This window comes from Oryctolagus cuniculus, chromosome 5, assembly GCF_964237555.1.
Source record: "Oryctolagus cuniculus chromosome 5, mOryCun1.1, whole genome shotgun sequence".
Taxonomy (NCBI): domain Eukaryota; kingdom Metazoa; phylum Chordata; class Mammalia; order Lagomorpha; family Leporidae; genus Oryctolagus; species Oryctolagus cuniculus.
In genome coordinates, this window is record NC_091436.1 from 155,365,913 (window position 1) to 155,391,808 (window position 25,896).

A 25,896-nucleotide genomic window follows, 5' to 3' on the forward strand; every position below is an offset into this window, starting at 1 on the left:
GCCCAAAGGGCAACTGAAGCCCAAAGACGGGGTGAGTGTCTATTTTGTCAGGTAAGAGCCACCTGGGCGCCTGCATCCCACTATCAGAGTGCCTGGATTCAAGTCTCAGCTTCTCTCCTGATGAGTTTCCTACTATTGTACATTGTGGGAGAGAGCAGGTGATGGCCCAAGTAGTTGGGTCCCTGTGCCCACATGAGAGTTCCTGGCTCCTGGCTTCAGCGTGACCCCATAAATGGAACATCTATCTGTCTCTGAAATCAATAAAAATCAATGAAAAATTTAAACACAAAAAATCTGAGAGCGCAGAAAATTAGATTTGGCAACCAAGGTCATTCATTACTGGTATTGTTAAGTATCTAAGGGGTACAGTAGAGAAATGGAAAATATTATTATGAATATAAGTGGATAAAACAGACACTTTTTGGAACTGAATTGGGCTATAATGTTAAGAGAGAGACTAAGCATCAGGAGACAGGAGGTCAATGGAAGATTTAGCTTATTACGGGACATATGTTTTGTATAATGATGAGAATGACTAGTAATGACGGGTAAATGATGGAAAAAGAAGGGATAATTTCCAGGGTGGTATCACAGGGGAGGCAGAGATCACATGGCAACAAAGGCTGACTGATGACTGTTTTAGTACACGAACACAGAAGCTAACCAAATATCCAGAGACCCTTCTAGGTCGACCTTTAGCCTTAAAAAGTATTCCAGATCACAATAGACTTTGGTTTTCTTCTCTTCAGTGCCCTTAGAAGCTGGGCTTCTACCTCTGAAAGCAGGAAAACAGCAGGAAAGTAGTCTGATTCAAGTTCAGACGTCCACCCTGACACACTCCCCACCTCTGCCCAAATCATGGGTTCTGATCCAGGTGGCACTACCTGGGAAGTATGGCCCTCCTAGAAAAAGCGATTTAATATGGGAGGGGAATCAAGATGGAATCAGGGAAAGGGAGAAATCTGGCAGTTGATGTGACTGGAGGCCACTGGATCTCAGGCACAAAGTGACAGAAATTAACCTCCATAAGCAACTCCATTCTTACCTCTCCATGAAGTGCCCACTGGAAAGTGTGGCGCCACATGTGGTATTTAAATTGGATTTTACGTTCCAATCAGTCTTCAACATGATCTATTATTTCCAGTTAAGCTCCTCATCAAGGTTTGAAATTCCTCCTCTGTAAAATGATCCATTTGACCCATATACCTCTAAGGAAACCCTCCCTGCTACAGCAAGTCTTCACTTTGCACAACACTGCCCTGATGCAAGAAACGTGCCACAGCAGCCCTGACTGCACTCGAAGATCCATTTGCTGTTTTCCATCCCTGCCGCCGCCGCCACCACCCCCTCGCCTAATGCTGAGCCCCTGCTTCATTTTGATTCCCTGCTAGACTACTCACATCAGAACAGATACCAAACACCACTGGTTTTAAGCTGCACACGCTGTTCTCATGTTAAAACATGAATCTCTAAAATAAAAAACACGTCCCAATTAAGATAGCTCACACTCTCAAGCACTTTTTCATTCATTCTTACCAAAACACAGAATACTAGTATATCATTCAGTGACCTCTTAGATGAAATAGAAGTGTTAGCAATCCTCCAAAATTAGCAGTTTGAACTTGGCTTTTAACACCAGTGACTAAATGAAGTTCCCTTAAGAGATGCTTCATCTACCATACTTAGAATATAACCAAGAACATAAACAAAGCTACTAAAACAAAGCAATCCGGCTGTCTCAACTGTATCTTTTCCCTGGAAAGATGTAGCTTTTGTTTTAAGCAACTAAGGTTAAGTTGTTTACAAAACACACACACACACACACACACACACAGTTACCTCTCATTTCACTCAGCTTTCTTTCACACTGTGTGTATGAGACATGAGCCAGCACAGGAGAGGGAAAAGAAAGTCCTAGAGACAACCAAGTTGGAGAAAACTTCCTAGCCAAATTGCAGCGTCAGTCCCAAGTGGGGCTAGGCAATGGTCCCTACTGCAGGAGCAGTTCAATACAGGCTGGGCAGAGAGATGGCTGTTTTCTCCACTAAGAAGACAGAGTCTCTCCTGTCTAGAAGGAGGAACCGCTTGAGAACAGGCAGAGCTGCAAATTTAAGGCACAAACAGAAGGCAGCTGTGCCCTTTGCTGGGGATGGTAACCAGGTAACCACACACCCAAACAATCTCTCATTCCAAATACTGCTCCACGAATAAAGGGCCATGAATCAACGTGCTCTGGCATTTCCAATTTTGACTCATTCATACTTTTCCGACTTTTAGAAAATTGATAGGAGTGGTCTAAGTTTTATTCTGTAACATCAAGAATCTCTGAGATTAAAAATTCTATTCCTGGGGCACGGTGGTGTAGTGGCTAAAGCCACCACCTGCACTGCTAGCATCCCCTACAGGCACCAGTTCCAGTCTCGGCTATTCCACTTCTGATCTAGCGCTCTGCTATGGCCTAGAAAAGTAGTGGAAGATGGCCCAAGTCCTCGGATCTCCACACTGGCAAGACCAGGAAGAAGCTACTGGACCCTGGCTTCGGACTGGTGCAGCTCCAGCTGTTGCGGCCATCTGGGGAGTGAACCAGCAGATGGAAGACCTCTCTTTCTCTCTCTGCCTCTCCCTCTCTGTAACTCTGCCTTTAAAATAAAATAAATAAACCTTTAAAAACATTTTATTCCTTCAAAAAACTGGAGAGGTTTGTGATAAGACATGAGTGACACAGACGCCTGGAGTATGTCCCGTATCTGCAATGTGAACACTGGTTGGGGGCTACAAATCAGCAGTGACGACCACCACCACTCACATGATTTCCAGGCTATAGGATTAACAAGAATATTAAAAAGAAATAACAAACACATCTGCATGCCCATGACCAGAGAACAAAACCATGAATCAGTGAAAAGGTTTTGATTCTCTCTATTGGTTCTCTCTATTGCTGGTTTTATAAAACAGTTAATATGCTTTCACAAGGCTTCTCTGCCGAGGCCAAAAATCTGAATTTATCTTCTAAAAAATTACGCTTTAAGGGACGACATCCACAAATCTCAATTTTTAGAACACTAAAGAGTATTCCAAAATTTTATTTCTTCGGCACAAAGCCTGGACTCTCCCAATAATCCACCCTTGGCCTACACTCTCCTCATCTTCATAAAAATAGTTTCTCTTCATAATACAGCAGATGCACAAATAGTGAGAACCCCCTCTAGGTTAGCTATCACAACTACTGACTGGAAAATATTAAGGGTTCCCCTTAATCACAACTGTTCAATGGCCAAAGTGCTTACTAATCGGACATGACATTTATAGGGAGCAAATGAAATTCAAACACAGCTAATAGCTCCCTTTTCTTACTGTGTAATTATGAGTACTCATTATTTGTATAGCATGTTATTATTTAAATATCCTTAATTTTAGCCCCAGCAGGCCAAGGGCCCTCAGAGGTCTCAGCCTCTGCCAGTCCTTTCCAAAGCTTTTGCCAATTTATTACAGATGGGGAAAGTGGCATTATCCATAGCAGGAAGCAGATAGAAGGCTCACAATCAGCAAGTCTTAGCACCTCCTTGCCCCTCAGCCCAGCTCTAACATCTAAAATGATGGCTTCAATTCCTACATAGACCATCCAGGAGGCAATTCAACATTCATATTTGCTACTGGTGGGGGATAGAAGGTGGGGGTAGGGAGACTCCCATGTCTTGTCATTTCAGAACGACAAAAGCAAGAATGATGGCAGACACGGATTTTAAGACAATAATTAAAAAAAAAAAAAAGGGATGAGTAGCCTCAACTGTCTTGTGTCTGCTTATGTTATTTCTACCATGCAGACCTGCAGAACTTGTTTCTAACTTCAACAACTTGTTTCTAACTTCAACAATTAAGTGCAGAATACTGTTAATGCCAAATATTATGGCAAAAAATTCTGATTCTTCTCAGGAAACTGTGGCAGAGTCAATAATCCAGAAACAACTTTGCTTAAAAAGTAACAAGGGAGAAAAGTAAAATACCATGTTTTCACTGTAACTGTTATAAAGAAGTAGTGTGATTTTCACTCATTCTGTGTTGAAAGTAAGTACTAGATGCAAAGTTATACAATCTAAGCTATAATTCCAAATCTGCTACCTTAGGTAAACTCACTGCCAACCAGATGGGCCCCCTACTATGGCACTTGCAGCCCATGTGGGTGCCAGTTTACGACCTGGCTGCTCCTCTTCCAACTCAACTCTGTTCATGGCCTAGGTAGACAATGGAAGACAGCCCAAATGCCTGGGCCCCTGCACACCAGTGGGAGACCCGGAAGAAGCTCCTGGCTTCTACCTTGGGATTGCCTCAGTTGCAACGATTGCAGCCACTTGGGGAATGAACCAGCAGAAGGACTTTTCTCTCTCTACCTCCCTCTCTCTGTAACTCTACCTCTGAAATAAATAAAATCAAAGTAGGAAGGGTGGGGGGAGGGAGAGAGGGAGAGAGAGAGGGATAGGGAGGCGGAGGGAGGGAGTGAGTCAGGGAAGGAGGTTGGGGGAGGACACTACCACATATAACACTCAAAGCCTCACAAGGCAGCTTTTCATCAGCATACAGAGGTAGAGATGAAAATGTCAGGAACTCAGAGATGCGTCATGGCCTAACATCCCAAGGCATGGAAAAAAGGGAAAGAAGGCAGAAGCAAACATCTATGTGGAACACAGGCACAGGCACTCATCTTTGCCTATTCAATATCCTAAGTTGGGATCACCTGCATCAGGCAACCAGGCAACCTTAAACTCTATGACAAGACAAAATGCTGTGACAATTAGAACAGTAATGATGGGATGGGGGGGGGGGGGGGGGGGAGGGGCGCGCGCGTGGGAGGGACAGGCAGAGATAGACAGAGAAATGTCTTCCTTCCATTGGTTCACCCCCCAAATGGCCGGGAGCCAGGAGCCAGGTGCTTTCTCCTGGTCTCCCATGCGGGTGCAGGGCCCAAGGACCCAGGCCATCCTCCACTGCCTTGCCGGGACACAGCAGAGAGCTGGACTGGAAGAGGAGCAACCAGGACAGAACCGGCGCCCCAACTGGGATTAGAACCCGGAGTGCCGGCGCTGCAGGTGGAGGATTAGCCCAGTGAGCCGAAGCACCCGACCATGATGGGATTTTTTTTAACCAAGTGAATTATTTAAACTTTTGAAAAGGGGACTGGAGACTTTAAAAAAAAAAAAAAAAAAGTTAAAAGACAAGCATATACCTTGATCTCTGTACTCTTTCTCTCGCTGCTAATCTGCATTAGATTTATCTATGGGACGAGGTATTAGTGACAACTGACTACAAAGCATCTGCCATAGTTTGGCTGTCCACAAGTAGTCCATGGAGTGGAGACATGCCCCTTAGGATAACAGAACCTTTAAAGGGTGAAGCACAACAGGAATTCCTTAGGTCACTGGAGGCTTGTTCTCAGAAGGCTGTTATGAAAAGTAGAGCCCCCTCTGTTTCCTAGCTCTTTCATCCAAAATCTGCCAATGAATCTTTCCAAATCCTAAGCCTGCCTATCATGCCATTTGGTTGATTCTGCAAAAGTGTGAACTAAATAAATCTCTCTTCTTCATAAGGTGCTTGTCTCAGGTACTTTGTTAGAGTACTGAAAATCTAACCATTACAGAGGATGGAAGATATTTGTCTCTCCCTCCCTAACTCTACCTTTCAAATAAATAAAATGAATATTTAAGACATAACAATTTAACTTGTGAAACCAGGAGGTATGCTTACCCAGAACATCTGCAAAAATCCAATATTCAGAATAACAAAAAGGGAGCCATGGAATCCTGCCCACACAAGTGTCACCACAAAGCATAAAATCAAGTGCACAGCCATCTCACCAGCAGAACTGAAGCCTGAGTGCCAGCATCTCTGCTTAAGGGACAAGTCTATCAGGGTTAAAGGCAAACAACCATGACAAAAGCAATGATCAAAACAGAAGTATCTTGTTTCCTTGCAATTCTTTCCTCAGTATCAATCCCCTGATCATATCAACATCAAAACTCCAAGTTGTCAACTGGCTGGCAGCACTAATTGCTTCTTGAAAGATGAGCTTAATAATTTTCAATTATTGACCCACATCCTATGTTTAGTAAATTCCAGATGTGTGGTGAATTTCTTCTTCTTAAAGCAGGCATTTTCCAGTCAAGAAAGGTTGGATTATTTTCAAAGAAGCACTAAGGCCATCTTCTCTCCTCAACAGCAAGATGAGGGCATTCCTTACTATAACTACAAAACCTAAAACTATAGCAGCTATTGCTCTACTCTAACTCTAGCATCCTAGGATATTCTTATTCATCACCTACTCCCTGTCCCCCCCACCCCGCCCTGCCAATTTCACACAAATCAAACAGTACACTCAGTATAAAGCAATGTTACCTAAACATGCACAGGGTTTAGTTTACTATACCACCACAAGGAGTAGATGGAGATCCAAATAAAAACATACAATCTCTTTTAGGAAAACCACATATGGCAGTACAAATTGTGTACCATGGCAGTGGAGTCCACAATTTTTTTAAAAAATAAAATTTATGCACTTGAAAGGTAAAGAGAGAGAGACAGGGAGCTGGAAGACAGGGACCATGGAAGAGAAGTGGAGCATCCGGGAATCGACCCAGCATCCTTAGCATATGCCGGTACTTCTGTTTCCTCCAAATTTAAAGCTTTAACTGGCCTATTCTCAAAGCTGGCTCTCGGTTGGTGGACACAGGGTTCAACAGTATTACCAAACACATCTATAATACTAGTTTTAATGGTTGCCCTCAAAGCCAACTCAGACACAGGAAGAAAATCCAGAGTGGAGGAAAGGAACTTATTTGAAGTCATACAGCAATAGAAGATGATGCTGTTCAAAGAGTGAAACCTGTGGGTGAATGGAAGACGTGGTTCCTGAAAACCTCCATGGCTCTATGGAAGCAGTTGGGCAACAGGTCTATCTTATTTCCAACTAGAAGCTGTCATAACACAAACTACACATTCAGGGAAAGATCAGGAAAATTAGCATTGAACATGTCATTTTACACCCTGGCAAACTGTCAAGTACCTCATATATGAAAACTCCCCTATGACCTGATCTAAGGCTCCAAAACAGAAGAAGATCTCCTCTTCATTTCCACAGGGCCAGGGAAGTACAAATTGGAACATGGACAATTCATTCATATTTATTTAGCATTCTAAGAAACTAACAAGAGCAGTGGCCTTGTGGATTATCACCACAGGCATTCCCCCTGAAATAATACAGTAAGCCACAGACAATGAGGATCTGCAAATTCTTTTTGGGAGGTGCTTTCATCTGAATGGTACTAACCCTGGAGAAAAAGATATCATAATAAACTCAGACAGAAGCCGAGTTTTCATCCAAGCTTCAAAGCTCTGTCTGTTAAGCATCCAGAAGAGATATGCTTCCATAGGCTCAGGAAGTCTAGGTCACTGGATCCCTACTGCCCTGTACCTATTGCCTGACCTGCTCATCATGAAACAAGTAATTAGCAGCCTGCTGTGCCCAACCTGAGGAAGGGCGACGGGGCTTTAGACAGGCTGTTTCCTGCAGATTGGGCAAAAACTAAAAACTCCACATTTCAGCAGATAACAAAAGGTTCTTCCCACGTACTTGAGTATATAATAAAACTTGCAAGACAGGATCTATGTTCTACCCTGGATGTAGGGAACAGACTAAAGCACCTCGTCCATTACATTATATAGTACATGAACAAACATTTTACAGAAATCATTTCGCAAGCACAATATCACATAACGTACAGATGCCATCAGATGCCTGGGCTAAGTAGCACAAACTGCTGGAAAACAAACAAGTGAACAACGAGGCCATACATAAGGACACCATCTGCTTCCACCAAAAGTCCATTCACTGTTCACTCACCATTCACTGTTTTCAGGCTCCCAGGAATGCCTTCCCCTTGCTGCCTCTTCTGGGCATTCTTGAACTCCTTCAGAGACAAATAAAGGACTTTACGTACCACCCTTTCTTCTGACCATGGAATCCCGTCACTGTCATCCTGGAGAAACATAACAAAGAAAGGGAACCAGAGAATTATTGAAAAACAAGTACACAGGCAAGTATTCAGGCACAATGAACTTTCTTCTCTTTTTGAAAATTTCTGATAAACATGTAATACTTTTATTCTTTTTTAACTTCCTTATTTGAGAGGAAGAAATAGACAAGAGAAACAGACACAGTGAAACAGCACTCATCTGCTGATTCACTCCCCAAATGACCTCAATGAGAGCTGGAAACTCAATCTGCAACCCCCTACATGAGTAGAAAGAACCCAATTACCTGAGCTGTCACGACTACCTCTGAAGAGTCTACAGTGGCATGAAACAGGAGTCAAGAGCAGGAAGTCAGATACTGAATCCATGTCCTTCTCTTCTATCCAGCCTCTTGTAATCAATTTCCCAGTTCAGATCCACAATAAACTTGCAAAATTATAGACTCTGAACAAGTATTGTGAGTCCAAGACCCAGTTCTGATGATTAATAAAATTCCATCGTAAGACAAATGCACAAAGTCACCATTCTTAACGACCCTCCAACAAAAGCTAAAATGACTGAAAAGTGACTGAAAGAAACACATACCTTATTCTGTTAGATATCCCACAAACAAATATATTCCATTAACTGGCAACACTGTCATTTTATTCCTGACAAAGTTCAGGAAAGGAGTAATTTTATCGATAACCAGAATTATAATGAATCATTTCACAGATGTTTCATGAAGTGAATAAAAAGTATACTAGATAGCAGCATCCCTTTGGAAATTTTGTTGTTATTGTTGGAAGTAGAGTAGATCTGAAAAGTACATACGTTCCTTCAATTAATCAGTAATTCAGTAAGGAGAAAAGGAATTGGACCTGCAAAATTGATTCCCAACTGAAAGACAGTAGAGAACTCACTGTAGAAATGCAACGGAGGACCGGTGCTATGGTGTGGTGGGTAATACAGTGGCTTGCAGTGCCAGCATCCCATAAGGGCACTGGTTTACGTCCCAGCTGCTCCTCTTCCAATCCAGCTCTCTGCTATGGCCTGGGAAGGCAGTGTAAGATGGCCCAAGTCCTTGGGACCCTGCACCCATGTGGGAGACCCAGAAGAAGCTCATGGCCTCAGATCCGCACAGATCTGGCCATTGTGTCAAACTGAGGAGTGAACCAGCAGATGGAAGACCTCTCTCTCTCTCTCTCTCTCTCTCTCTCTCTCTCTGCCTCTCCTTCTATCTGTGTAACTCTGATTTTCAAATTGCAATGAATAGGATAGCAATAGGATAGGAAAAGGATTGAAGGAGAAAGGGGAAGTAGAGGAAGAAAAAAACATTAGTAACAGCCTTGAAGAATTTAAAAGCATGGCTCCCTGGAGTAGTATAGCAGGTACAGCCACTGGCATCCCATAACGGTACTGGCTGTTCCACTTTCTGATCCTACTCTCTGCTAATGGCCTGGGAAAAGCAGCAGAAGATGATCCAAGTGTCTGGGCCACTTCCACCCATGTGGGATAGATGAAGGTCCTGGCTTCAACCTGACCCAGCCCAGTAACTGCAGCCATTTGAGAAGTGAACCAGTGGATGGAAGACCTTTGTCCTTCTCTCTATATAACTCTTTCAAATAAACAAATCAATCTTCAAAAAAGGGAGTGGGGGTGGGGATGGGGGTAGCGCCGCTAGCATTTTGGCATAGTGAGTAAAGCCACCACCTGCTCTACTTCCAGTGCAGCTCCCTGATAATGCATCTGGGAAAGCAAAAGAAAATGACCCAAGTACCTAGGCCTAACTTACTTTAAAAAAAAAAAATTAATTGAAAGGTGAGTGACAGAGAGAGAGAGAGACAGGAATCTTCTATCTACTGGTTCACTCCCTAAAAGGCCACAACAGCCAAAGCTGAATCAGGCTGAAGCCAGGAGCCTGGAACTCCATTACCTGGGCCTCCCGTGTGGATAGAAGAGGGCCAAAAACTTGGACCATTATCCACTGCCCTCCCAGACATATTAGCAGAAAGCAGAATCAGAAGCTCAAGCAGCTAGGACTCCAACTGGCATTCCACTATGAGATGCCAGTGTTACTGGTGTTCAAATGGCAGCTTAACCCACTGCACTGTAAAACCAGCCACAATAAACTTATCTTTTAATTCCATTTTCCAAAATCTTTTCGAAGTACCTTCCCAAGAAGGACTTAAATTCCAATGCAACAAACAGGGAAAAAGAGACAGAGATCTTCATCCTCAGGTTCATTCCCCAAAAGCCCAAAACAGTCAAGATGGAACACAATCCAGGTCTGCAAGTGAATGTCAGAGACCCCAAGTTCTTGAGCCATCATCAACTTCCTAGAAGTGAATGTGTTAGCAGGAAGCCAGAATAAGAAGAAAAACCATGACCAAAACATAGACACCCCAATAAAAGGCACCTGACCCAAGAGTAAAATTTAAACAAGTATTTGAACATCACAGATATTTTGGGCCTTAGAAGAAAAACAAAACAAAACAAAACAGGAAGGAGGAAGGAGGAAGGAGGAAGGAAGGAAGGAAAGAAAAGAAAAGATAAACATCTTGGGTCAAAGTAGGATTTATGCTACTCAGATCCCTTTTGTTGAAATAGAAGTCTGAATACCTCAAAAAACTCGCTCATAGGCACTCTGCTGCCTGCTGTACCAGGGTATACAAAAAAACTACTTTTTCTGCCCTGACACTTGCAGATCCTGTAAAACCTCCAAGGGACTCAAACTGGATTATCTGAGGACTTTTCCAGATTTTAAATTTCTAAACTCTGCATAAACACAAACTACATCTTAGAAATCCAACCACATTGAGGTTCTAAGCCCTAAATAATATAAGCTGCACTCTTTTTAAGCCACCAGGATTTCCTACAATGAGAGCAATTCTGCAGAGGAAAAGGCCCTAGAAAGAACAGGGGAAAGATGCCCACTTTCCCCTTGATTTCCACCACTGCTGTAAGCCTGCCAAGCTGAGATTTCCATTTTCAGCACAGCACTTCTAGATGAAGAGGGCACATTCCGTCTTCCTGGTCAGGCTACTGGGAGAACCAAGACATCGACAGGGCAGTAGCTCAGGATGCAAACAGGAAGGCTAAGCTAGTCAACTCTGCCTTAACATTACAGTAGGAACACAGGTAATTTCTGAACTACTACTGGGCTGAAGTCACTAAGAGACCTTCCAATCACCTGATAAAATACAAGAAAATTACAGCATTCTTACCAGACCCCAGTGGAGGAACCCAAATATCCAGCTTGAGTAAATTACAGATAATCTGACCATAGCCACGTATAAAATTCAGGATGGGGAGCTAATTTCTAAGGGAATTCTTTGTTGGCTTGTACGAAAGCTCCCCCAGCATATGAACTGGACTGGATGAGTGTCAGCTGCAACAGGAGTTAGTGCTTATTAAGCTGAAATTCACGTTTCCAGCAGCCAGAGTGAGCAGCTCATTAAGGCTGTCACACAGAAGTCTTTTTACCACCACATCCTGATTTCCGTTGTGTTTCTCTCTGATGAAACACTATTTCCTACATATACATACTTTATAAAGTATAAAGCCCCCAGAGAGCTTTAAATATGAAGTTCTTGAAACAATTTATTGCACCCTATACATGCAAGTGCCTTCATTCTGACTTCAAGCTCAAGACGACAGAATTATACTCTTACAACCAACGTCTGATTAAAGCATAAACCGTGTGAGATGACAACTCCTGCAAAGGAAGCCACATTTAAGGTTCAGTTACTGATACAAGAAGCTTCATTATACCGATAAAGCACTTTAAAAATAGGAGAAGCAGATCCATGACACAGATTATGGGGTTTCAAAATACAGTTATTAATTTTTTTAAACACACACATACACACTCTTCTTTTGTAATCTACAGTGCTGGTCAAAATTTGTCACCTCTCTTGTTGCTGATGTATGACCCAAACTGGGAGAGAATAATTGGACTCTGTTCTGTTGCTTCTAAAATATCCACGAGTAGGCAAGAAATCAGAATATTCAAAAAAATGAACAGTTTTGGCAGCTGTAGGGTCATGGTAAATCACCAAAAACTTAAAATCACTGGAAAGCTCCAGATCACAAACATGTGCCTACAAAAAACACCAGACTGTCCAACATGGACAACAGGAAGGTCAGAATGCAAACTCTACTTTGGCTCTCAATGTCTTGAGCCACTAAATAGAGAACATGCTAGAAAACAGCCCAGACTTATCAACAGAGATCAAACGAACACAAAAGCTAACACTAAACAAACACCAAACACAGGGTTTTCCTTTCTATTTGCCCATCTACAAAGGCTGTCTTGCCTAAACAACCATAAAAATAAAAAGGTCTACAAGTAGTCAGGAAATCATTTCTCTCAATCACCACTGTATGCCAGTCCCTGGGACTTGCTGACAGATTAAGAGCGCAAAAAGGAGGGGGGAAAAAAAAAACAAAACAAACTAACAAACAAACAAAAAAACACCTCTACACTCTTCTCACCAACATTGAACCACACATGCCCTTCTAGATCCTAACCTTGGGTAACATCCAGAATGTTCTAACTGTGATGAATAGCAGGATAAAAGAGGATGACCTACCTGCCACCCAGATAGAGTTCTAAGCTTCTATCTTCAGCCTGGCCCACCACTGGCCATTGCAGCCATTTAGGAAGTAAACTGGCAGACTGAAGATCGGTTTGTCTATGTTTCTCTATCTCTGTCTGTGTATTTCTGTCTTTCCCTAAGTCTGCCTTTCAATAAAACAAATGTTATAGGCACGCCTGCAGTGCCAGCAATCTATATGTATACCGGTTCAAGTCCTAGCTGCTCCACTTCCAATCCAGCTCTCTGCTATAGCCTGGGAAAGCAGTGGAAAATGGCCCAAATACTTAGACCCCTGCATCTTCATGAAAGAGTCAGAAGCTCTGGACTCCATGTTTTGGATCAGTCCACCTTTGGCCATTACGGCCAACTGGGGAGTGACCCAGTAGATAGAAGACCTCTTTCTCTCTCTCTGCCTCTGCTTCTCTCTGTGTGTAACTCTGACTTTCAAATAAATCAATCAGGGGGCAAAAGAGAGAGAGACAGACAGACAGACAGACTCTCAGTCCAAGCCCAGATGTATATAACTCACAGTCTACAGCTGACCAAAATGCTCAGGTGATCCCGAAGCATAATAGTTTCAGAAGCACTGCTATGTATAGTTGTGCCCTACCCCATTTCCTTATCAAATTAATTTCGAATTTCCATCTGAATACTCAATAAAACCACATCTACTATCGTCATTATTACTATCAGAATTAAGAAGTCTGTATTAACAAACACTTAGAAATCTTTCCGGGGCCAGCACTGTGGTGCTGTGGGTTAACGCCCTGGCCTGAAGCCCCAGCATCCCATATAGGCATTAATTCAAGACTTCAGCTGCTCCTCTTCCAGTCCAGCTCCCTGCTGTGGCCTGGGAAAGCAGTGGAAGATGGCCCAAGTCCTTGAGTCCCGGCACCCGTGTGGGAGACCCAGAAGAAATTCCTGGTTTCAGATAGGCACAGCTCTGGCTGTTGTGGCCAATTGAGGAGTGAACCATTGAATGGCAGACCTCTCTCTCTTTCTCTTTCTCTGCCTCTCCTCCCTCTGTGTAACTCTGACTTCCAAATAAATAAATAAATAAATAAATAAAAATCTTCCCTGGGATTTCTCAATGATGAAAGAGCACAGGTAAAAACAACAAAAAGGCTACAGCACTACAGAATGCCAGGACTTTTATCTTTCCTTAAGTGACACAGTCACAAACCTCATATTCTGGGACCCAACTGGGATGATTTCCCTTTCAAATGCAACACCTAGAATTAAACACATATATTCTAAATTGTGAAAATATCTTGAAGCAGGATCAATATATGTACAAACACAGAAATTAGAATAAAATTCAGTCACAATATTACATTGTAAAATCTCAGCTTGCAGTTATACTAAACCTTCCTTTGTGATTTTGTTTCCTTGGGAGAACAGAAGATTGTGGAAAGAGTAAAAGTGAATCTGTTGCACCAAGTGCAGGAAAGAAGGGAAGGATTCCATTCAACAAAAAACAAGCTCTCACTTGCACAATTCTGTTTCTCCAAGCACTCAGCTAAGTCCAAAATAAGCAAGAAAATAAAGATCACAACCACAAAAACCTGCACAGGAAACAGAAAGCCTTGTGTGCACAATGAAATAATCTGTATTCAAACCAGATTAAGGACTGCTTTATATAAGACAAACAAGAAGGTAAATTATACCAAGAGTTTCTGTAATCTGGAGACAGAGTACAGCTGACTCAATGACAGTAAACTCTCCAACAACAAACAAGCCCTGCAGAACACTCTAATATATTCCTTGGTATAAGGACGTAAGGAAACCCAGGATCCACAAGGGAAGATGAGAAATGACTGCATTGTGGCACACAGGGGCTGGGTGCTTAGGTGGCTTGGATAGTGAGAAGTATTTTCTTACTGGCCTGTGCAACTACCTTGTAAAATACAACAGAACCAATAAAACTAATGAAACATCCGGTTGCAGTTTTCTGTGCCTTCGATTTTACTGTGGTTTTGAATTCAGAAAATCTGGATTTAGGAAAGCCAAAACAAGGATAAAACACAAATTTCTGATGAATTAAAAGACAATTTCTAGAAATTACAGAGTAAAAATGAAAAAGGGTCTTATGGAAGACAGTTACCTATCACTTGTGGGCAAACCATAAAAGACTCATGCATTGCGTGTGGCCAAATCATTTATCGACCACACTAAGAACACTGGTAATAATGACGGAGAAAATTGGTAAGAAACGGGTGGGCCACAATGCCTCTTCCAACAGAACTAAATCCACTTTTTAAAGAACAAAGTTTACAATAACTCAAATTCTTTTAAAATCATATTACCAAGGCTGGCACTGCGGCTCACTAGGCTAATCCTCCGCCTTGCGGCGCCGGCACACCGGGTTCTAGTCTCGGTCAGGGCGCCAGATTCTGTCCCGGTTGCCCCTCTTCCAGGCCAGCTCTCTGCTGTGGCCGGGGAGTGCAGTGGAGGATGGCCCAAGTCCTTGGGCCCTGCACCCCATGGGAGACCAGGAGAAGTACCTGGCTCCTGCCATTGGATCAGCGTGGTGCGCCGGCCGCAGCGGCCATTGGAGGGTGAACCAACGACAAAAGGAAGACCTTTCTCTCTCTCTCTCTCATTGTCCAGTCTGCCTGTCAAAAAAAAAAAAAAAAAAAAATCATCACCCCCCCCCCCCCCCAAAATCTAATACCAAAGGTACAATAGGGTTTTACACACGCTATAAACTGAAAACCAAGGATGGATGTATGGCATACTGGTTAGTCAGTGCTTTTGATACCTACATTACATATTAGAGACTCAGCCGCTCCACATCCAAACCAGTTTGCTTTCAATGCTCACCCTGAAGCATCCGATGATGGTTCAAGTACTTGGGCTCCTACCACATATATGGGAGACCCTGTGTTCCAGGTTTCTAGCTTAGGTTTGGCCCAGCTCTGGCTGCTGTGGGGACTTTGAGAGTAAACCAGAGAATGGACAGACCTTTCTGTCTTTCCAATTAAAAAATGAAAATATATTTGGAGGGTATGTGGTAGAACCAGGCACAGTTACAGAAGGGCACTGCATCCCACACAAGACATCAATGCTTTCCCAGGAGGGAGGGGGCATGTGCACAGCTATTCAAATACTCTTAGTGACCTCTAGTTACTGAAGAGAATGTGGAAACTGGGCAACAGTCTTCAAATTGATGGCAGCTTTAGAGCTGGAAGGAAAAGAGTATTCAAGGCATGAAGGTCAACTCCTCACAAAGGAAACTTTTTCAAAATTCTAAATTGCTAAAGACAAACCACCAAGTGTTTGCATTAGAAGAGCCAAGACATAAATGGCCCAAACCACCATCTGCACATAACCTAATCCTATCTAACCTCCAAAGTGATACAGGTAGAAGGAAATAACTTATATCGAGATGAAAAAAAAAAAGAAAAGAAAAGAAAAAACGAAAAGAGAAAAAAAAAGTGGTCTCAATTCAGTTTCCAATGCCCAACCCAAATCTCAATGAGATCAGAAAAGATGAAAGGGGGCCAGCACTGTGGCATAGCTGGTATAAAGCTGCCACCTATTTTACCGGCATCACAGTTCGAGTCCCGGCTGCTCCAATTCCAATCCAAAAGCTCCTAGCTCCTGGCTTTGAATCAGGGCAGCTCTGGCCATCATGGCTAATTGGGGAGTGAACCAGGGATGGAAGACCTCTTAATTCTATTCCTCTCCTTCTCTCTGTGTAACTCTTTCAAATAAATAAATAGATCTTAAGGGGTTGGCGCTGTAGTGCAGCAGGTTAACACCCTAGCCTGAAGTGCCAGTATCCCATAGGGGTGCCAGTTAGAGTCCCAGCTGCTCCACTTCTGATCCAGCTCTCTGCTATGGCCTGGGAAAGCAGTAGAAGATGGCCAAATGCTTGGGCCCCTGCACCCCATGGGAGACCCAGAAGAAGCTCCTGGCTTCGGGTCCGCGTAGCACCAGCTGTTGTGGCATTGGGGAGTGAACCATTGAATGAAAGATCTCTCTGTCTCTTTCTGCCTCTCCTATCTCTGTGTAACTCTTTCAAATAAATAATCTTTTTTAAAATTTTTAAAAATAAATAATAAATCTTTTTTTAAAAAAAGAGCACAGAACTGATGAACAGCTGCACAGAGCTACGTAACAGGAAAATTAAATTTGAAAGCCTATGTCCCTGGAGGAAGCAAAAATTAATATACATTTCCTCTTCCCAGGGATAAATGCCTTTTATCTTCAGGAGTTTCTCACATAACTGTTGTTGCTGTCTGAAATGCCAGGCTGTTCTAGCAACAATTCGAGGACCAAACAAGGACACAAACAACAACAACAAAAATAATACCATGATTCTTCTTAGCATGGATTAAAAGTACAGGATTTACAAACTCCAACCACCTCTCCCTACCCCTCAAAATAAAAAGGGGGGGGGGGGAATAAACCAGTACAAATTATCATCTCAATATTGTCTTTCTTAACTCATGTCAACTCAATGCAAATCCTTTTTAAAAACTTCATATAATGGTTCAATTGTCAATATAACAACCAGAAGCAAAGGAATAATTTACACCTAGAAGTAAGTGGTCAAGAAACAGCTTAAGAGATGCAACTGATTTACTTCTCTTTTCTTTCCTGCCTTGGTTTTAAATTAACAGCACTTGAAGCAGCAAATTTCCACAGAAACAGGCCTACCAGGTTAAAGAAGATGGCCTGAAAATGCTTAAGCAAGGAAGAGTTTTACTTATTCTAAACTCCCATTAAATAATGTGTACTTATCTTTGATTACCACCTATTAAAAAAAAAAAAGCTACAGCTGAAATTGGATTAAGAACTTCTGCTGAAAACGATTTATTGCATAACACAACTCTGACAGCCTGAATCTCCGGCCACCAACCGAGTCTTTATAAAAATCTGCTGGGCAGCTGCCAAGTCAGCGCTTTTGCGTCTGAGCATGTCAGACATCCGCGTCGCCAAGGCACCAGCATGGCAGCAGGAAACCCGTACATCCACGCATAAAGGGTGTGGATGGAGGACACTGTGTAGCTTGCACCTCTCTTCTTCTAACATTCTGTTTCCTCACTGTAATCAAAAAGACCAAAGATTTACAGCAGGATTTTCTCCAAGCATCCAGAAGAATTCTAGCTTATCAATCTACCATCCATGAAGAGTATGGGATGAAAAATAAAAATAGATAAAAGAAGTTCTTTTTTTTTTAAAGCTCAAAGTAGAGACATTTCCTTTGTTCTTCTTTTTAAGATTTTATTTATTTATTTGAAAGGCAGAAATTCAGAGAGAAGGAGCGAGAGATTGATCTTCCATCTACAATCTTCTAGAAATGCACCAATCCAAAGACAGGGGTTTCTTCCATGTTTCCTATGTGGGCATAGGGGCACAACTACTTGGGCCATCTTCAGGTGCTTTCTCAGACACATTAGCAATGAACTGGATCCAAAGTGGAGCAGCCGGCACTCAAACCAGCATCCATATGGGATGCTGGCACTGCAGGCAGAGGCTTAACCTACACTACTTTGCCAGCGCCTACAAATAAATTCTTAACTGGCACTTTCAAATAAAACTAAGAGTATCAATGATACCAATGTACAATTATACAACAACTTCACTTTGCAAATAAATTATTACCAATTATATTCCCAAGCAAAAATGTGGATCTTTTAATACACCTATCAATGTTGACTACTGGTTGCACTATCCAATGTAGTCATCACTAGTCACAGGTAAAATTCTTAAGTAATACTGCCAACACTTCAAGTGTTCAGGAGCCATGGGCTACTGAAATAGGCAACACAGCCACAGAATGGTTCCATTATTATAGGTCCTACTGGACCATACTAAACCAGAGTATATTTCTGCATTGAATTATGGGTAGAGTTTCAAATGACAGTGTTTGTTACTTGAAAATTATTTCAGTGCATCCCTGACATGCTTAAGCACATGTACCTAGTGCTCTATATCACTTAGCAAGAAAATGATGGGAGGGGACTGCGCTGTGGCAAAGCAGGTAAAGCTGCCACCTGCACTGCTGCTCCACTTCCAATCTAGCTTTCTGTTACGGGCTTGAAAAGCAGAAGATGGCTCAAGTCCTTGGGCCCCTGGCTTCGGATGGCCCCAGCTCTGGCCATTGTGTCCATTTCGAGAGTGAACCAGCAGGTGGAAGACTTCTCTCTCTCTCTGCCCATAATTTCTCAAGTAAAATAAGTAAATCTTTAAAAAAAGAAAATGATGGGAAATTGTAAACCCTGCGAAAAGAAATGAGACTCAAGCAGAGTAGAACTGTTCAAACTGCAGACACCCTTCCTACTCACTTCTCCTCAAAGTGGTTCCCATGCTGCCTACTGTGTCTGTCTTTTCCATTTTGCAGGGAATGTTATGAAGATTATGTTTTTCAAATTTTGAAGCACAAGTCAGTCTACAAGGAATTCATGACACAAACTGCTTACCTATGCCTCTAAATCTTTTTCGAAGAAATCTACCACAACAAACACTCCCTAGGTTTTAGACCAGACAAAAGCCAAATCCTCTGCTAACTAGTCTCTCAGCACCACCAAGGCAACCCAATGCAGTATAAATCATTGTTGCCCCTCCTGTTAAGACTGTGGGCCTGCAAGGCAATGGCAAGAGATTACAGTTACTTTCATACTTGGTGCTTCCACTAGACCCCATGACACCCGTGGGGTCACTTAAAGATGAGCATGACTGGGGCCGGCGCTGTGGCTTACTTGGTTAATCCTCCGCCTGTGGCACCAGCATCCTATGTGGGCACTGGCTTCTAGTCCCGGCTGCTCCTCTTCCAGTCTAACTCTCTGCTGTGGCCCTGGATGGCAGTGGAGGATGGCCCAAGTGCTTGGGCGCCTACACCCGTGTTGGAGACCAGGAGGAAGTACCTGGCTCCTGGCTTCAGATTGGCGTAACTCCGGCCGTGGCGGCCATTTGGGGAGGTGAACCAACGGAGGGAAGACCTTTCTCTCTGTCTCTCTCTCTCTCTCTAACTCTGTCAAATAAAAAAATAAATAAAAATTTAAAAAATTTAACAAAAAAGATGAGCATGATCTATGCTAGCTTCTCTGGTTTATCAGTGACTCCAAGGGAAGGAAATAAGCATAAAGTGTACATAGGGTGCTGATTGTCTGGTCAAGTTATATCGTAAGACATTAGGCTCGGCCAGCGCTGCGGCTCACTAGGCTAATCCTCCGCCTTGCGGCGCCGGCACACCGGGTTCTAGTCCCGGTCGGGGCGCCGGATTCTGTCGCGGTTGCCCCTCTTCCAGGCCAGCTCTCTGCTGTGGCCAGGGAGTGCAGTGGAGGATGGCCCAGGTGCTTGGGCCCTACACCCCATGGGAGACCAGGAAAAGCACCTGGCTCCTGGCATCGGATCAGCGCGTTGCGCCGGCCGCAGCGCGCCGGCCGTGGCGGCCATTGGAGAGTGAACCAACGGCAAAGGAAGACCTTTCTCTCTGTCTCTCTCTCTCACTGTCCACTCTGCCTGTCAAAAAAACAAAACAAAAAAATAAAACAAACAAACAAAAAAGACATTAGACTCATATTTGTTCATTCTATGCAATTTTTCAAACTACAGCAAAGTTTACAAAACAACTATCTTTGGATTTAACATTAATTGGCATTCTGTCTTACTTTTTCCAGAAACAGCTACAGTTGAGTTATACCCAACAATCCCTAACTATATCCTCTAGGTCAACCCAGAGTCAATGACCACCCTGAGTGACTGGCAGCCTCTCATTCATTACAGGTAGGGGTCTCCGGAACAGTTTCACTGTTCATTTTCCCCTTCAAATAGCATTTTCCACTAACAGACACCTGTGCAGCAAAGTTCTATAGTACATATTCTACCCATAATAAGACTATGGAGAACTATCTAAATAATGAAACCAAGGTCCAGACATAGATCTCTTTTCCTGAGTACTCTGCGTCCTACTCTTCTACATATTCCGCATGTGGAGCACCAATTCAAGCATACAGCAGGCATTTGGAAAAGTTTTCATAAGTGAATACACAAAAATGGGTTGCAGGTGTACAAAGAAAACTGGAATCCAATTCTACAATTCTATGAGCTTTCCCTCTGCTTGTTACTATGAAAAACTTAAACATCACTAGGAAATGCCTACAGGGTTTGAGAAAACAAACCACTAACCTCCTTCTCCCAAGGTTCTCCCACGTGATCTGACACTGCAGGTCACACTGTGAGAGGAGCCACTGTGCAGTTCAGACCTGAAATCTATCACCCTGGTTTTCCAGGAAAACTGTTTCCACTGGCATGAAAAACATGGTAACAGCCAAATCTAACACAAACTTTTTATTGGCAACCAGACTCTCCCCTGGTTTTCCTGCCACACTGAAATAACTTTTCTGCTACTTCCTTACCACTACCACCTTAAAATTTGATTCATCTCCTTTACTAATTGCCAACTCTAATGTAAACACTCATGACTAGTAAAGCATCCATCGCACTCACCACCAGATGTGATCTCAGTTAACCCTAAAGCCACCTTCCTGGGTGCCCATCAGTTGGAAACCTAATGGAGTTGACTTCTTTATGGTTGGTTTCATTCACTAATTAATTCAAGGAATGCTAACTATCTTTCCACACCATGGATACAGACTTAAAGCATGATCTAACCTCTCAAAGAGGCAAACTAAAAACACCCTTTATCACCCCTCAGCCCCTGTACCCACAGGCTTTCTCAGCAAACACAACCACAGTGCAGTTAGACAGCCCATGTCACTCATTCTGTTACTTAAGCCCTCCAGTACTCCTATATATACAGGAGGAAATTCCAAAAAAGTCTTGGCAGGGCCTATAAAGACTGGTGACTTGGCTAACTTTCCCTATAGGCTTTAATTCCCACATAACTACGAACACCCATAATTGACTAGTATGAACATCTCTTTTAGTGACAAAGCGCTCTCCGCTTTAGATTCTCAAGATAAGGCACTTACCAGGCAGAGTCCTACTGTTCATTAACTATTCATCAGGACTTCAGCAGTTCAACAGTTCAAGAGAAAAGTATAAAAACCCATTCTCATTTTTTCTCATACCAACGTATTAGCACCTGTAAATCAGGGGTGGGGAACCCTTTTTCCTGCCAAGGGCCATTTGGATATTTATAACATCATTCACAGGACATACAAAACTATCAGGTTAAAATTTAGCCTACTAATGATTTATGGAATTTTGAGTCCCACCTGCAGTAGCCTGGGAGGGCTGGACCAAACGATTTCATGGCCCTCACATGGCCCATATGCTGGATACTTCCCAATCCTGCTCCAAATCATCTATTTGCTCAACATACCAGCTGTGTTTCTTTCACTATCGCAGGTTTTTTGTTTTTGTTTTTGTTTTTTAAGATTTTTTTATTTATTTGAGAAGTAGAGTTACAGACAGTGAGAGGGAAAGAGAAAGGTGTTCATTCTGTTGGTTCACTCCACAAATGGCCACAACAGCCGGATCTGCGCCGATCCAAAGCCAGAAGCCAGGAGGTTCTTCCCAATCTCCCACACGGGTACAGGGCCCAATCACTTGGGCCATCTTCTATGCTTTCCCAGGCCAAAGCAGAGAGCTGGACTGGAAGAGGAGCAGCAGAGACTAGAACCAGTGCCCATATGGGATGCCGATACTACAGGTGGAGGACTAACCTGCTGTGCCATGGCACAGGCCCCCCTCAGTTTTTATACTGCAGAGAAACCATGAGCTCCTAAAACCAGCATCCTTACCAAAAGATCTTAATTTTATATTCAAATTGCTATCTTTCTCCTCAGGTAAACAACTGATTTAACTACATTACTCATTCACAATGATCTCTGCAACAGAAACACAAATGAAATTTGTATTGGTCCCTACATTCTAGCTATTTCTAGTATCTTTTGCTTCATTCAGAATGAGATTCCAGGCAGTTTCATGGCTCTATAAAACAGAAATCAAGTAACAACCTTTGGATTCAGTGAAGAGATACAAGCTGAGCCAACCTCAAGAAAACCAACCCCAAAAGCGTGGCAAGGCATACAGATAATTTCATTTCAAAATGAAGCATTATAAGTTAAAAGCAAATGTGGCTGTGAAGAAGCTGAGTAACAATTCTTCCTACCTTTCACAATGATGCCAGAACTAAATGACACATTTATGGTAGGAACACATAAGAATAAGCAAGTAAAGAAGAAAGAGTGTTTCACAAAACACAAGACCTACTGTATGCCACTTGACTTGAACCACTCATTCACTAGTTACAATAAGGTAGCAGAAGAGGCCTTGGAAATCCATTGTTTCAAATCGGGCAAGTTGCAGCTTTAGAAATTCATATGATTTCATAAAATCATAATCCATCACATCTATATATACACCCCCCTGCACACACACAGAGTTTACTTAAATTTAGGACTCACACACAACTAAGAAAGATGAGTGACGCGTCCATTAAAGCAAAGGCAAAAGCAGAGATACTGGCCAGAGGCCCACCCACACAGAAACGAAAACATGGTCACAAGACACTCTGTTCATCAACACCATCATGTAGTTAGCAATCAGGAAGATTTGTGTGGCATTGAAACAAACTACAACCTGTTTTTCACAAAGGAATAAAAAGAGGGAAGATCCACAAGAGATACCTTCATGTGGCGACCACTGAGTGGACCTGTACAGCAAGAGCTATCAGTCTGGAGTGCCAGGAGCACAAATTTCAATGAAGTAAACCATAGGACCTATACAAAACACATACAAAACTAATTTCCACTAAGAGGCATTTTTGTTTTACCTGCCTCCAAATCACACCCATGCTGTGTGTTAGCAATTTCCTCTTCAACCTTTAAATTCTCTCTCCCCTAAAACACTCTTGACTGCATTAACCAGATAGTCCCCTTCCACTCTCATTGCCATTATTATTGGAGACTTGTGTGTGATCAAATCTAAGCTACACCAGATACACTTCTCCAGAACACTAGCTGTCACACCTGGCACTCCACATCACCTGGGTATTTTAAAATGCCCATCCTGGAAGAGGCCTGGGCACAAACACTTTGATGTACTGGGATGGTAGACAAGATCAATCTCACAGTATTGCAAGCATCAAGATTTTGACAACCCCTCAATTGTCAAGCCAGTACAAACAGGGAGCTTAATTAGTAAGCACTTATTGAGGGGATGAAACCTGTACAGAAGAAATCCAGGAAACTAAGGATGGTAGGGAACAGCACACAGAAAGTGTTAATACACAATTAAATTTCTTGTCAATAATCCTATAAAAATGGGAATTTAGTAGTCTCTGAAATCAGAAAAGGCTATGGTTTTAGATGACATAAAAATCTTAATATAACATACAATAGCACCTAACTAGTTTCAAGGAACTAAACCGAACAGCTTTCAATCTATTGACTCAACTGAAAGAGAAAAATCTTGTTAGCCCTGTGTCCAAACCAGAAGTCAGTCAGTCCCGATGTACCAATACAAAAATAATTACTCCCAGCATCAGGACTCAGAGCTGTGATTATTCAGAGTTATATACACCAGGAGAAAGATTTGAAAAATCAGATTATCTAGGACTTCATATACCATCATCAGAAACTAATAACTAATGGATGCTCAATATACCAGGAAGAGAAAAAAAGTTTTTCATTCCTCCAATGTTAACACCGATTATGTAAATACTTAAAAAAAGAATAGGTGGGGCCCGCACTGTGGTGGCAAAGCAGGTAAAGCTGCTCGCTGCAGTGCTGGCATCCCATATGGGCACCAGGTGTTCCTCTTAGGATCCATCTCTCTCCTATGGCCTGGGAAAACGGTAGAAGATGCCCAAAGTCCTTGGGCCCCTGCACCCACACGGGATACCTGGAAGAAGCTCCTGGTTTCTGGCTTTGGATCAGCCCAGCTCCCATTTGGGAAGTGAACCAGCAGATGAAAGGGGGGAAGGGGGGAGAGGGAGGGGGGAAGGGGAGGGAGAGAAGGGGGAAGGGAGAAAGTGGAGGGGAGAGTAGGCCAACTGGAGTGTGACAAACTTTTTATACCATATTAGAATAGCTCTGACCTCAAAGAAAACACTTTCCAATTTTAACAGAGATGCCCACACAAAGAAACACAGCAGGCAATCCTCAAGGACCAAAATAAAATGCTCTCCAGTAATTACCATAAAGAAAGAAAGGAGATGGGCTTCCTGAGACAGAATACAGAGCACAAGAAAAACCACCAGCAACAAAAAACACCATAAACAGAATGACATGGCTAACAATAAACTGGGCAAAGCAGAATTGCTTCACAGTGAGATATAAGGAAAGACATCTGGAAAATGCTGAAGAGAGGCAGGCCCACTGCTCTACAGAGGACTGCAAAGATCCACCGTGCCAGTACCTTCCACAACCCAATTACAATTCATTTTCTGCATTAGGGACACAAAAGTTACTAGAAAACACAAAGACCTACAGTTTAAATACGATATTTCTTATTTTAAATTGGGTAAAGAATTTCAAGGGATTGTTTAACATCAACACATAAAATTACATAAATTTTCCCCTAAAAACAGCTTGAGAATATGCAAATGCCTCCCAAATGAACATGTAAGACAGTTAGCCATTCAAAAAAAAAGTCAATCCATCACCCACCAACAGTGCCCAGTGTGAATGTGAATCATCAGTTTGAAATGATCAATGACATGTACTGTTTAAATCATATTCATAATGAGCACATGGCTAAAAATGCATGAGAACCATGAAAAATAAGTCTATGTATTTGCCTCAAATCCTAGCAATTTATAAATTCTACTATACTGTACCTGATGGAAAAATGTTCTGCAAATTGGCCAGTTCATTTCTGCAAAATCTGGTTACACATACGTATGGTGTCACTTTTTGACTACACCGAGAAGTTCCTGAACTAATGCATTGATGGAAAGGCCTTCCCAGGTCATGCAGGTGGTGTAGCTCCAAAGTTCACTCTCTGGAAATGTTCTGTCACTTTGCACCGAGCACAAAAGTTTCAATTACACAGTAAGCAACTCTGTCAGTCAGAAAAATAAAGTTTTAAAAACAAAAGTTCGAAACATCAGATCATAAAGAGTTTGGTCTCTCATCTATGCTTTGTCCTTGTATTTACATAATAAAAGAGACACATTAATAAAACTGTAATATACATTTCCTTCCCCCATTTAACCTTGTATTTATTAGTGTATTATAAAAATGCTCCCCCTTACATATTAAGCATAACCAAAATGTTTTACATAAACTGGTGTATCTTTAGGATTCCATTAAAATCAATTTACACCCACTCACTAAAATGAATGTAATGAAGACAAAACAAGTGCTAGTGA

The 25,896-nt window shown here is 42.4% G+C and overlaps 1 protein-coding gene across 5 annotated transcripts in view; it reads right to left on the reverse strand.

The window, feature by feature from the left end:
• Positions 1-25,896, reverse strand: part of JARID2 (jumonji and AT-rich interaction domain containing 2) — a 256,478-nt gene that overhangs the window by 130,151 nt on the left and 100,431 nt on the right. For 4 of the 5 annotated variants that reach the window (XM_051855829.2, XM_051855828.2, XM_070074380.1 and 1 more), the window contains one exon: positions 7,892-8,027. In XM_051855829.2, the coding sequence (XP_051711789.1) occupies positions 7,892-8,027 (136 nt within the window). Of the gene's footprint in view, positions 1-7,891; positions 8,028-25,362; positions 25,587-25,896 lie in introns of all 5 variants that reach the window. The other variant, XM_070074379.1, reaches the window with a different exon arrangement.